The 15,290-nt window shown below is 33.5% G+C and overlaps 1 protein-coding gene across 2 annotated transcripts in view; it reads left to right on the top strand.

The window, feature by feature from the left end:
• LOC149774554 (uncharacterized) overlaps positions 1-14,891 on the top strand; it is a 111,637-nt gene extending 96,746 nt beyond the window's left edge. For both annotated transcript variants that reach the window (XM_089945077.1, XM_089945076.1), the window contains exon 2: positions 14,052-14,891. In XM_089945077.1, the coding sequence (XP_089801203.1) occupies positions 14,052-14,345 (294 nt within the window). In that variant the 3' untranslated portion in view covers positions 14,346-14,891. The remainder of the gene's footprint in view (positions 1-14,051) is intronic.
• Positions 14,892-15,290: the final 399 nt, after the last annotated feature.

Below are 15,290 nucleotides of genomic sequence, written 5' to 3'. Positions count from 1 at the left end.
GTATAAGAAGAATATGTGAACTAGATGTATATATGTATGGCAGAACATATGAACTAGCTGTATATACGTATGGCAGAACAGGTAAACTATATGTATGTAAGAACGTGTGTGTGTGTGTGTGTGTGTGTGTGTGTGTGTGATTTTGATTTTTAACGTAGCTTTAGCAATGCTTCAGTCATATCGCTACAATGTCTGCTTTGTGACAGTTTATAGTGATGTCTAGAACTGGGGCATCATGCCGCAGACATGTATCGCGATGTCCCACCAAGTCACATTATCCTAACACCAGGCCGACCAGCCCTAATGCTGAGCGCCAAGCGAGGCAGTTGTTAGTATCATGTTTGATAGTCTTTGGTATGAATCGGCCGAGGATCGAACCTACGACCTCCCGCATCCGAGAAGGACGCTCTAAGCGCTAGGCCACCGAAGCGGTCCTAAGAACACGTGAACTAGCTGTATATATGTATGGTAGAACATATGAACTAGCTTATATATGTATAGAAGAACAGGTGAACTAGATGTATAGGAGAACACGTGAACTAGATGAATAAAATCATGTAACTACATGTATATATGTGTAGAAGAACACGTAAACTATATGTACATATATAGAACAGCGCATGAACTAGCGATATATATGTATAGATGAATATGATAACTAGATGCATAAATGTACAGAAGAACATGTGAATTAGAAGAACGTGTAACTAGCTGTATGTATGTATAGAAGAGCATATGATCTAGCTGTATATACGTATAGAAGAACACGTGAAATAGCTGTATATACGTATAGAAGAACACGTGAACTAGCTGTATATGCGTATAGAAGAATACGTGATCTAGTTGTATATATGTATAGAAGAACACGTGAACCAGCTGCATATACGTATAGAAAAACACGTGATCTGGTTGTATATACGTATAGAAGAACACGTGAACTAGCTGTATATATGTATAGAAGAACACGTGAACTAGCTGTATATACGCATAGAAAAACACGTGCTCTAGTTGTATATATGTATAGAATAATATGTGAACTAAATGTAAAGAAGAACATGTGAACTAGAAGTATGGAACAACATGTGAACTTGCTGTATAGATGTGTTGAAGAACATGTGAACTAGATGCATGGAACAACTTGTGAACTTGCTGTATAGAACTGTTGAACAACATGTGAACTAGATGCATGGAACAACATGTGAACTTGCTGTATAGATGTGTTGAAGAAGATGTGAACTAGATGCATGGAACAACATGTGAACTTGCTGTATAGATGTGTTGAAGAACATGTGAACTTGCTGTATAGATGTGTTGAAGAACATGTGAACTAGATGCATGGAACAACATGTGAACTTGCTGTATAGATGTGTTGACGAACATGTGAACTAGATGCATGGAACAACATGTGAACTTGCTGTATAGATGTGTTGAAGAACATGTGAACTAGATGCATGGAACAACATGTGAACTTGCTGTATAGATGTGTTGAAGAACATGTGAACTAGATGCATGGAACAACATGTGAACTTGCTGTATAGATTTGTTGAAGAACACGTGAACTAGATGCATGGAACAGCATGTGAACTTGCTGTATAGATGTGTTGAAGAACGTGTGAACTAGATGATGCATGGAACAACATGTGAACTTGCTGTATAGATGTGTTGAAGAACATGTCAACTAGATGTATAGAAGAATATGTGAATTAGATGAATAGAAGAACACGTGAACTAAACAAAAATTAGAGACAACGAAAAATTTTTTGTAAAATTGTTTTACATTTACGAGTCAATCTGTGTTCGGTCAACAGACTGAAAATCTCAGAAAGAAGCAAACAGTTTAAATATGTGCAGCTGGAAATAGTTTCTTTAAAATGTCACTGCGTTCTAGAAATGGTTTTTCTCCATGCCAGTCTACGAAGATTCTAATGTATTGTTTGTCCTCTTTTCATTTGGTGTTATTATTAAAATATTGGGGACCGATCCTTGTAATGTATTCGTTATTTTACAGCATGCAATGTTTGTGAGCATTTAATATGATCCCAAATCTCTGTGCTACAATTCCTGTTATCTAACATGTTTTTGTATTCATGAAAATGCTTAATAATTATGGAATTGTGTTAGCTGCATCATTGCCGCTCTGATCAGTGCATTTAAGGTTACCATAAACTTGCTCCGTCCGTGTCTAATTATATTTTAAGTTAATATCCCCCAAAGTCTTTCGTATTTGAGTATCAGCACGTCTTTGTACAAACCAACTAGTAGCTGCATCAATAATTTTGCAGGATCAGTAAAATGTACCGCTTGGTGTTAAGTTTCAATTCAGTGTTAATTGTATTATGGCACTATGGTCTTAAACTAATTAGTAGAAAGGAGCAAAATCCAAAATAATTTATAAAATTCAACAAATAATGTATTTCACTTAGATACAAAGTGAACATTTTAGAAGAATTTACAGCTAGCCAGTTGAATCCCAAATAGCCCGAAATGTTTTATTACCAGTCCTAATTTTAAAAAATCTAATTAAGATTCAGTAATATTCATAATAAGACTCTGTGCTGAAGGTGTTGATGTAACTATTTTCGAATGTAACAATGGCCTGAATGCTAAAAATATAATCCAAGGTATCCTTGCTTGTATTCAGTATAATTCCAAATTATTGTCTCTGTACAAGAATATTATAAATGGGCACTTTGTTTTTACCGAACATACTCATTCAATAAATAATTTCAGCCAAAATCAAATACTGAACGCAACAATAAAACTGATTCTGACTAAAAATATTAAAGCATGAATGAAAATATTTATCATGTTAAAAATAATATATAAAAATTGAGATGCAAAAGATGAGCTAAATGGTAGGACAAAAGTTCATTTCCAGAACAATTCAAGTTAGAATTAGACAAGGGTTGTTACTAAAATTATAATAAGGAACATGGTAACATGATATCATTGACTGAGACCAAGATATTGATCTTAATATTTAACTCAAGCTGTTATAGGAATATTAACCATGTATCAGTTGCTTACCAACTTAATAATATCAGTGTCCCCTGTCAGGAACATTTTGAACTTGATTTTTTTCAAGGTCAAGTCCAAAATACAATTATCCATATCATATAATGAATTTATAAAAGTAATGAAACAATGAAAATTAAATATACATAACAATGATTGACTTAGTGCTATATGTTTGCCCATGATTTGGTCTTAGCATTTAACTATTAAACGAACCAGCTAGGTGCAATCAAATAGTTTTCATTATAGTGATTACTTGACCTGAAAAACATATGATAGAATTCAGTGAAAATCTGAAACTTTTTCATCATCATTTTTAATGCTGATATTCATTCTGTTAATTGCACCTCAACGCAATTTCATTGATCCAATCAAAATGACAGTAGAAAATATATTTTAGAAGGAAATGCTTTATTTATGTGCATTTCTATATTGTCAAAGCGATTGGAAATAAAAACAATATGATGTCGAATAGCGCAATCTATTCTTTATAATGGAATGAATAGTTTACCATTTTTGTCGTCAAAAGGATTGTTTGTACAAACTTCTTTATCAGCTATTCTATCATTAAAATAGTTAAGGCTGTCTCTGAAAGGTAGTTATAATGTTGTTATTAATTTGGGATAGGCACAATTTAAGCAGTCAAGAATTGTGCCGAATGCATATTATCGCGCCATAGAAACTTTGACTATTAATTTGCATTGTTTGCGATTTGCATTTTGAAAATAAAATGCTCCCCAACGTTCCTGAAATCTCTCTAATTAATTGTGTTTTCTTCTCTAAAATTCTATTTTCTTGAATTGCTATTGGCTTTTGCTTTCCTCGTTGTTTATTGCATTATGATTGTAGTTTTGATAGATCTCTTTTAACGTGTAGTACCAGTTGATGATTGTATTTTGATATCTCATTATGAATGTCGTATTAGTTAATGACTGTAGGTTGACATCTTGTTGTATGTGTCGTACTCGTTGATGATTGTATTTTGATATATCATCATACGTTCTGTCTGCGTGGGTTCGAGTCTAGGATTCGGCCAATGTGGGTATGTGAGAAAGCTTGCCAGTAGCTTCTCGTGGGTCGGTGATTCTTCCCGGGGTTTTCCAGGGTTCTTCCTCCACCATTAATACTGGCCGCCATGCATAGCCTATCGTGTGCTGAAAAATGGCGTTAAACCCCACAACAACAACGACAACAATCATCATACGTGCCGTACTCATTGACGATTGTATTTTGATATCTCATTATACGTGTCGTTCTGGTGAATGATTGTAGGTTGATATCTCGTAGTATGTGTCCTACTCGTCGATAATTATAGGTTGATATATCGCTGTATGTATCATACTCGTCGATAATTATAGGTTGATATATCGCTGTATGTATCATACTCGTTGATGATTGTAGATTGATGTCTCATTGTATGTGTCGCCCTCGTTGATGATTATTATACATTTATTCATCACTGATCGCCCTAATTGTCACGTTTGTCGATAAAGTTTAACTTAAAAAAGACAGCTATTATTATTTCATCTCGTTTGCTGTATATTATGTTTTCCTTGGAGTTTAAAAAAAGAGTAAATCCTATCGTCATTTTATGAAATAATCTACATAATCACACCTGCAGCAAATCCTGCAACACCTAATCCAGCTAACGGTAACGGAATATACATACAAAAATACATACATACATAATACATACATACATACATTTTGAGAAATAATATTAAAATACAGAACTAATTCCCTTATCCGCAGGCCCCTGCCTCCATACAACCTTGAACAATGCACACATTGCTGCAAAAAGCATGGAAACATGCCGCTGATAAAAGTATTCTAGCGTATCAGCAACACTCGAGTGCCGACACGGTAAATAAACTCCCATCCCAATAAAGTCATACCTTATTCACATGACAGAAATTATGGCATATATACATTAATATAGATAAGTACAAATATACACTAGACAGAGTGGAAAGTGTAGTCCTGGTATAGAATCCAGGAATAGTACTTTGTTTATGTGCACTGTTATATCTATGGTGGCATCTGACACTTCGTTTTCATGGTCCTTTTTCACATTTTATTTAACTCTTTTCTTGCTTTTGGAACAAAATGTGTTCGTTTCCCTTCTGATATTCTATTGTGTTTACATAGTAGTGAAGGTTTGCTTTTCAAAAAGTATATGCTAAGTAATAGTTTTACTGTCTACAAGCTTGGTTCGTAAATTGTAAACATGCCAACATAAAATTAAAATGATGTACTGCTGTACTTTTTACCTTCTTATACAAAAAAAATTAAGTGCATAATTCAAACATCTGCTATGATAAACCTAGGTACTACATGGTGAACATCGTTATTCATATGTTTTGTTTCATTCAGCATATGTCAGCTAGGTAAAAATATGTCATGTTTTTACAGGAAACACTGGTTACAGTTCAGGAATAGGTTTTGTACAACTCCTTGTTCCACTGTTACATGTGAATACATTATTGTCATGGTTCTTTTCAATTTTGCTGATTTTCTTGATCTGCGGCCCTGTTTATGTGCCGCTGTTTCATTTAATCGTTTTATAGAACAATGACAATGTTTTTAACCAAATTAATACGATTCTAATAATGACAATTTTGAAACTACCAAAATCGAATATGTTCTTGAATCGTGGAAAGATATCCCCTGTATCAATCTCCTTTCATAACGTTAGCGTCCTCGAAAATGATAAATGTGACACAGTAATAGTACCTTGTAGTGTAAATATTTGACGAATACCGTATAGCCACATTAGACAAGCACTGGGTCATTTCTGTTTTATATTTATTGGAACAATGTACTGGCAAGTTTCTTGCCACGTCATAATTATAAACATTATAAATTCCCTCCCCCTCCACCATCAATCTCTCCCTCTATTACCCCTAAATCGATGTGCCCTTAAGGTCATAACTTTATCAATGTGTCACTTCAAGTCATAGATTACTAATCGAATGAGGCAATAGTTCCCGATCAAAGGTTCTGATAATATATAATTGACTAACGTCAGTTTTGAACACTTCTGTGATTTGTCTCATTATGAAGGATTTAATTCCTCTGGTTGGCACATACTTTTTTGTATTTAATATCATTGCATTACAAATTAATGTGATGTGTATATTTAATTTTTTGTATTTGTTTGTTCTTTTATGTAATAATTATGTTATGTTTATCTGAATTTATGGTTGTCAACTGGAAACCACAAGCTACATACATTTTATTGTTGATTCAGTTATTCAATATCATTATATGAGTGAAATTAACAATTCAATATCGCTATACGAGCGTAAATAAATAACAGATATATCCTATTCGTGGATGAAACATTTTTCATACCTTGTACAAATTCTGTACTTCGATCACCCTTGGCGACAGAATCGTACCTTGTTCATAGTTGCGTTTAAATTCTATACTTTGATACTCTTGGAGATCATATTTGTGTTAATATTGTAAACATTGATCATCCATAGTGATAGATCCATATATCAACCTTATTTGTTTATAAGCTCCATACTTTGATTCATGTTTTATTACTTGCAGAAGTTGCATGTTCTGATTAGGTCTAGTTAGGAGCGATATCATTTCCTTATCTCAGTTTAACTCCGTGCGTATCATTATGTGAAGTCCATTGTTGGACATTCTTCGCACGACTATGATGTCATATTAAAATATCATTCAATGAAATAACTAATAAACTTTTTTTTCACGAAATCGCTTTGAGAGATTCGCTAAATCCAATCCCATCCCGGCTTCATCCTCTAGTTGATCCATAACCACACAATAATGAAAGCGATCGACTGTAGATAGAAAAAACACTGACGCCATGCATCGAGATCCAGTGGGCATCTCGCAGCACACCGTAATTACTTTTGTTGTGAAACAAGTAATTTCTTTGAAACATTTGTCTCTTTTCCATTATTTACACACCGAGACGACTATAGCATAGATATTTGCAAATGGCCGCCGGTAAAAATATTTCGTTGACATTTCGTGCCCAGTTGAGCAGCGATATCGCGAGTCAGCCGCGGGTACAATCGTCTTCAAAATTTGTCTCTATGTGCGATTTGATTTTATAGTTTTATGATATCCTTGAGAAATATCATCGATATTTAGATTGAAAACAAAAATCGTGTTACCATTTGCATGTTGGTGTTTTTATCTTAAGTTTGACGAGACAAAGATGTTACTGTGTAAAAAAGAAATCCAAAGAGTGGGTGTGACTTCGATTGTCATATCGGCTGATAGTGTCTCCGTCGCCTATAGTTTATGCATTACTTCATCTTCCATTAAATTAATTATATTTGGTATCATTTTAAGCCAAATACATATTCTGTAAACTTCTATAGCTTACAAAAGATAAAAAAATTTAATTGTATTTTTATCGCGGGTCTAAAAATGACACTCATATTCTATTGCTAAATAATATTGACATCTTTCCATCTCAAGTGTTTCAATGCATATTATTTGCTCCATTGTATGCATATATTCATCTTTGATTAAATCCACTTATATTTGGAACCGTTTCAAAGTTAATCAATTGTTCGTAAATGGCATAAAATTTTGATAATTTTAACTTTGGTTTATACATAAGGAGAACATTCGAGTTTTGAAATAACTGAAACCGCTTTAACGCTCAAACAAATACTGTTTGGTCTGTTTGATGCGTAATCTCATTTTCCATTTGATCAGGTCGTTCATGTTAAAATTTCAAAGATAAATAAAATTGCCATAAACTGCACAAGCTTATATGAAGCTAATTTTAACATTAAGGACCGTGTCTAATGTGTCACCATAAACATGTTTCTATATTTCATGTAACGAAAACCGCTTTTCCGTCGCCGATAATTTTTTTAAACCGATTCCACTGTTCTATGCACTTCAATTTTCATTAAATCAAGTCATATTTTGTATCATTTCAAAACGAAATAAATTTCTGCTAATTGTTCTATGTTCAGTTTTTATTATTCGATTTATAAACATTTTTTAATGGAAAAACATGCATAGAATTTGAGATACAATCATAGCGCATTTTTTTTATATCCGTTTTGTTTGTTTGATTGTGTGTGAGTATATTTAAAATTCTGACGCGTTATGTTTATTTACATATAAATAAACAATTTTGAACGATTTAATGTAAATTTTACTTATAGTCGTCTTCAGATTAATAATTGATATATTTCTTTCTATGCTTATTGTTGTTGGTGTTATGATCGCGTTTTCCAGCTTTCAGAAACTTGATAGTGGAGACAAGACAGTACCACGATATCTCCAGACAATTAGGTTTACAATATTATATTATTCGAAATGTAACTGATTCTGACTAACAAATACATTACTATTTAACACTCTTGTACTGGTCTTGTTTACTATTGTACTATTACCATAAATGTATTGGACAAAACACAAAAGGGCAAACTTTACAATATCTCTATTTCAGTGCTATTTATTACAAGAACATCTCAGATGAACTGAATTCTATTGACATAACATGAATATTCCCATATGAAATGTCGACTGGTTTTATTATCTCGATATATGCAGTTCAAATTACCTGGGTTGTATTGATGTTTTCAGTTGACTCTTGTAACAAGCAAGGATATTATTAAATGCACTCGAAAACGTTTAAAAAGGCATTGAATGAGATGTATGATGTTACATGTTTCTATGACGTGATCAACATTTCTACAGAAGTCATTCACACGAGGCACGTTGAAAGAATATTGGTTAATTGTAAATCAATATTGAGTCTCCAGACTCTTCAGTCGGTGAGATCTGTTTTAAAATAGAAGTAATTAAATTAGTTCTGTTTGATGTATATCTGTAACGTAAAGCATGTAAACACATTATAACGTAGTCTGCAGCACTTAATATGTCAAATGCAAGCTGGAAATCACACAACTTGCTATGAGCATCCACCCTGCTTGGCGTAGTCGTTTCTTCCAAATAATCATGTTCTCCTCTCTCTCTCTCTCTCGTTTTATTTTCCTCCACAGCAGTACTATTTGATATTGTTCATTGTACACACACTTTGTAGCAATGGTATGTTGTATTTTGTCTTCAACTTTTATTTCATTATACTTTTGTTGCATTTTACAATTCATTTAACTATTGCGCACTCTTGGCATATGTTGCTACTGACACTGTTTAACTTCTTAAAAAACATACAATATTGTTTGAACCATTGATTTATGTTCCTTTATTACAATTGCTACCACACGTCAGATGAACGTTCTGTGATAATTGCATCTTTAAAGAAAACTCTGTTAAGTCTACTGGTTTCTACTTCATCCGAACTGTCAGCAAATCAAATGGCATTATTTGGTAATTCGTTGGAAGAGAAAAATGGACAGAAGAGTTAGAATCAAAAACGGTAAACAAATTTGATCCAGAGCAAAATAGATCGTGGACAATGTCGCTTGTATGAATGCTGAATCTTGTCCGTCTCTACATAAATAATCTAGACACGTTTTAGTGCCTCCATGGATATATCGACATTTTTACCATTTGCACTGACTTTGAGTTCCTCACAATATCGTAGATAATATCACACGGATTTTTAGATTCATCCAGATGGCGTTGAAATGATCATGATATGTCTTAATGTTAGCTTCTTTCATTTCTTTGTCAGTATCATGTATAACCATGTTAGGATTTTATCTGTACTTTGTCTTTTAGAATCATGGTAAACGTATCGTAAGTATTGTTCTTTCTCTGTCATTTAAACGACACCGAAAACAACATGAAAATGCTTGATAAGACGCATACAGGTGTTACGAAAAATTCACCAGGCGAATCATATGAAACATCAGTTTATTTTTTGTACTTGCCTCTTTTTGCAATCATTCCAAATATTTGAGTGGATGGTTTCATATTCATGTCGAATTGTGTCATTCCTTCCAAATACCTGAGTGGATGGTTTCATATTCATGTCGAATTGTGTCATTCCTTCCAAACATTTTAGTGAATGGTTACATATTCATGTCAAACTGTTATTCACTCAAAACATTTTAGTGAATGGTTACATATTCATGTCAAACTGTTATTCACTTAAAACATTTGAATGGATGTCTGCATATTCATGTCAAACTGTGTTATTTGCATGTTTGATTTTACAACAGCTACTTCATTTACTAAATCATCTTCTGGTGTTTAAAATCAAAGATTGTCTCCCATAAACTATATCAATGGTTATGTCCGATCGTTGTAGATTGAACCTGTAAAGAAAATGAGAGCTTAAATATTTACTTTAAATGTATTCAAATACATATTTATATATTTATCTCCATCAAATACTTAATTTGTTCCGTGGAAGTGCATTCTTTTTTAAATTATCGTTGTGTCAGGGCTGGTGCTATTTATTAGATGCACCATCGTTAAATATAATCTATAAATCTGCATATTTCTTTCTAGCATCTTGATATTAGCTAACCGTAAATTTCAACCTGCCCTGAAAAAAACCGAAAATGAGAATTTACAATATTTGCTGCATTTACCCAGTAACTATTGACCCAAATTGCCAGCTACCATTAGCTTCTGCTACCTCTTGACACGTGTGAGCAATGTTTGCATCCCTATCAATGTCAATTTCCGGTCAACACTTTATCACGGTCGGTACGGCTGGTGACATTTAGGCGATATTTACATAACTGTCAGATGAGGTCTCTTAATTATGCGGATGCCATAATTCACCCTGGGATCCAGTTACACTGTATTGAAATTTGTTACTTGGTCATTGTTGCCGTCGATTATTTAAAAGTCCGATCGATGAAACTATGGTATTGTTTGTTTTCGGGTTTTGTTTGTTGTTTGCTTTTGTCAGTGACACCGGAACTCTTACTCTTGACTTACTGATACTGTAAGGATTATAATTTTTCTTTTGTTACGTTTCTTTTTCTATGCTTAAACGACCATGAGTATCCTGACAGGGTCACTATAAGCCTTGTCTGAAAGTTTTAATTTCTATTATTCCATGAAATTCAGTTATCGATGATAGATAAATATTTCACCGTATTACAATTTATTTTACATTTTACGTTACGACAAGCTTTTAACATATTTGCTAATTCATGTAGTTTGCTGATACCCGGACGAAACTGGTAACCCAGTGTCATAGGCCGGTAAATAGCAAATCTATATCTCGAGATAGGTTTTCTTTAGCGTCATTAACACAACAGTGACGTCATTCCTACCACAGCTAGTCAGGAATCTTCCACCAGAACTGCAGTGATTGGTTTGTTGGTTCACACAGCGTGGTGCATCATGGGAATACAAATAGTTTTCCGTACATTCACTAAAGATGGGGGATGAAAGCTATTTGAGTCCCACGAGAAAAATGAATTCTGATGCAGTTATTTGCAAAATGCACGGAATTGACCTCATGGATGGCCACAACATTTGTCAATCAACTGTCGGATAAAAAACATCCAAGGCCATCGTTGTGCAATCTGGGACCGGTATCATTAAATATCTTAGTTATGTGTCCTCAGTTTTTGAGATTTTCCACATTTGTGATTTTTTTTTCTCAAATTCGGTTTCACAAAGAACAAATGAGAAAAATCTCAAGTCGAATTTGGGTGGTGTCTTCAAATACCTGAGGTTTGGGCTATGCTTCCTCTAATGAAGAGGTTCCAATATGACTTTTCAACGATGTTGATGTCAATGTCATCAAATGAATCGTTTAGAAATGTGAATTTTTAGGGACAAAGCGAACCCATGGACGTCGATGACACTCTTTGATTGCTAGCTATAGAGTTACCAGACTTACTAAATACTCGTAAATACTGTAACTTAAACGCTTGATTCGGCTTTTACGATGAGGAACTTGGCGTTGCCTTCCCACAATAAAGTGCTTTTGGCCTTATGCTTTTTCTCCACTTACGCTCACTTTCGTTATATTGTGGATTCCGTGGGTGTGAGTGTAGCCAGTGTATGCCAATTTATATTGAAGTGGTACGAACCTTGTTGAGACAGGCTAAGAGGTTTATACAATTTCCCCGACAAGAGGTGACATAAGCTACAAATTACATATTATATATTTTCACTGCAATTTTCTTTACCCATTTCGATTATTTAAATACAAAAATAATTCGTGTCTATTGATAACAACATCCGCTGCTCATACCCCATATGAGTCATGACGCCAAATAAAATTAGTCGATGCTATCAGAGAGGGTTTGAACAGAAGGAAAACTGCAGTAATATTTTAGATGGAGTTTATATTGCGAAGCCTTCCATATTTTTTCTTCGTTTACAGAGTGCGCGATTTAACTACAGATAGGATTGTGCGATTAAGAGTGTTGTTTAACTAATGTTCCGATTTTTATCTGGGTAGCAGACTTTGATCTAATTACGTACGGTGAGTTGGAACCTCGGGTGGTGGCGATTTTGTAATGATAGTATTCGCACATCCTCATGTTTATTGTAGCGGCCTATCGGTTTTAGAAACGAAAACAATCAGGGATATATAAAATTCACAAAACATCATCATGTCAGTCATCAATTTATTTTTTTAAGCTAATTATCGAGATGGGTTCTCTAACACCGTCAACTTGGGGTTTTAACAAAACAGAAACAAAAAAACGAAGGTTGTCTGTGTAAATAAGCAGACAGGCTGTACATCGTCCATTTCGGGTTTCCAGAAGAGTCAATTTCAGTTTTAAAAAAATACATATATTTTTCCTGCGTCCAATATTTGTAAAGTCGAATTTAATATTTCTAAAACAAATTGAACAAATAAAAATGAGGCTATGCAACTACAATATTTATAGATTTATTAAGATTAACAAAGACGATGAACTAGCTTACAGCTGTTGCTTGAAAACATAGACTTGTAAATGTAACTATGACGACCGTATTACTAAAAAAAATCCAGTTCATTCAAAAATGGTCCTGGTATACGAAAAAATAAATAGGATAACAATTTGCACGTATTGCCCAATAGAAAAGGGTAAGTTGGCTTGGCCCATACTGAATCACAACACAAACGTTACTTAGTTTCATGCCTTTTTTGTTCAGCAGGTACTCGCTACATTATCGTCTTCAGACTTTATTGAGAAAAAACCCACTGTCTACACAAGCATATACTTCATTATGAAGCATGGTTCTTTCTATGCTGTGTTTTAGCACCTATAATTATTTTTATCCAGCTTTGACACAGAACATTTTATTCCATGCAAACAGTTGGGCACACAATAAAGACCAAATAAATTAAAGAGAAACTAGCATGACAATTATCTTTAAACTTAGTAATGTAATTAATGTAATAAAATCCGATCATTGCCGAAGAGTCATAACACAATTTCATTTGCTGATGGATATCTCTTAAGTGATTTTGATTAGCTAGGGCACCAGTCAAGAAGGTGGAAAATTGATATACCTATAATCAATCATGCCTTTTCAAAGTCGTTAACAGTTATGATTATAGGTAGACAAAAATGTCCAAAATAAATTCTAGAGGAAAATGGTTACTGGAATTCAAATTCAAATGCCATATAGAATGTTTATGAAGTGGGTAGACTAATAATCACATTAGGGTTGAGGATTATAAAGCATTTAAATACACTTAAATCATTTTATAATATTATAGTAGTATTTTAAAGTACTTTCGTAAAATAACTATTAGTGGTGGGTGGGATATACGTATACGTTGAAATGTATATTTGATCCAACTATAGTAATACTTGTTAGGAATCAAACCATAAAGGTGGATATGTAGCACTTGGTCACATATTTTACCTAAATGATTTGGGATTTTCATTTATCCTAGGTAGTGGTGGGGTGGATTATGTATGAGGATGTAGTTAGAAAAAAAAGATTTTACCCTTTCAAGAGCAAACATAATTTTTTTTACACATAATAGATGTTCTTAATATGATAACATTTTTTATACGATGATGTTTACCTGATAAATTTAAATTGCTGGTGTAATGGTGTTACTTTATCCTTATAATATATTTTACCTTATTTAGCAATTAGAAACCAATATAAAATGTTTCATATATAACTGTTAATATTTTCAGGTGAATATGATAGATTTCTATTTGGTGATTGGTTGTCGGAAGTGTCTTATGACAGCATGCACTGCACCTATCACGACCGCACAGAGGAAGTACAGCGATGCCTTGTGTAGAGCAATCATAGTTTTTCCAGATAAAGCTGTCTTGTACACATTCTCGTGTGTTGTCCTTGATAACATAGATATATGCAAGGATAAAATCATTCCAGTGAATACATTAATTACAGATAATGAAGACAATTTCAACGCACATGAACAAGGAAATAGAAATGATTTGCATTTGACATATTTTTCATGAATGTTTTTCTTTTCTGAAATACCAACTTAAATACATGCATTCAGTGTTTCTTGTTTTTATCTGTTTTTAAAAATTTAATACAAACGAAATCAATTTGGTATAAATAGCACATAATTCAGGCATCATATTATTCAATCTTTTAAACATTGTCCAAAATCAAGTTCATTTTCTACCTGACCATTGATTTATTGTATCCTCTAAACAATAAATACATATCTAAATAGTTTCTCCACGGTTTCACTATTAATCATTCGAGCATTAAGATCTTAGCAGAATCAACTGTGTTATCGTTGTGTCCATTATTTCAGCTGGTCTAGAGTTTATTTACTCAAAATATTAAATTCAAATGATTCTTTTCTGGAAATACAAAGTGCTCTACAAAAAATATCGTTCTTGGAAATGGAGACTTGAGTTTAAAGTGAAATTTCAAATAAGGATATATTCTTAGTTTGCATAATTGTAATTCAACAAAAGACTGTTGGCACATTACCACTCCACGGGAGACCCCAGGCATATCAACAATTCCAGCGTTGGATTTGATTTGGATTTCCGTACAGTTTCTTCAGAACTTTAAGAATTATGACTTGTGTGTGCAATTATATGATAACGTTAATTTAATTTGTAATAACGCAATGAGGCAATCAAAATTTACATCGGATATTTCATCTTAGTTTAAAAGTATTCGGTTCTGCCCACGTATGTTTTTGTTTAACTTTAATGAGTCATAATGACTACACGATAAACCGAAATCAGCTGCTTGTTGCGCAATTAGCCTGTCGTCAAAGCAGAGATAACCATCCCTGTTCATTAATACAGAACGTAATAGAAAATGAATCATATTATTCTCACATGCAAGTGCTCCCCATTCCCCAAGCTCTCTCCCACATGAATGACTTTTAGAATTAAATATCTATTGAATATTCCATAAAACCTGGATCCAAATGT

The sequence above is a fragment of the Sinohyriopsis cumingii genome, unplaced genomic scaffold (genome assembly GCF_028554795.1).
Source record: "Sinohyriopsis cumingii isolate HCF-2022 unplaced genomic scaffold, ASM2855479v2 utg000198l, whole genome shotgun sequence".
In the NCBI taxonomy this organism is placed as follows: domain Eukaryota; kingdom Metazoa; phylum Mollusca; class Bivalvia; order Unionida; family Unionidae; genus Sinohyriopsis; species Sinohyriopsis cumingii.
The sequence above is the reverse complement of the archived record's forward strand: the minus strand, read 5'-3'. Positions and strand labels throughout refer to the sequence as shown.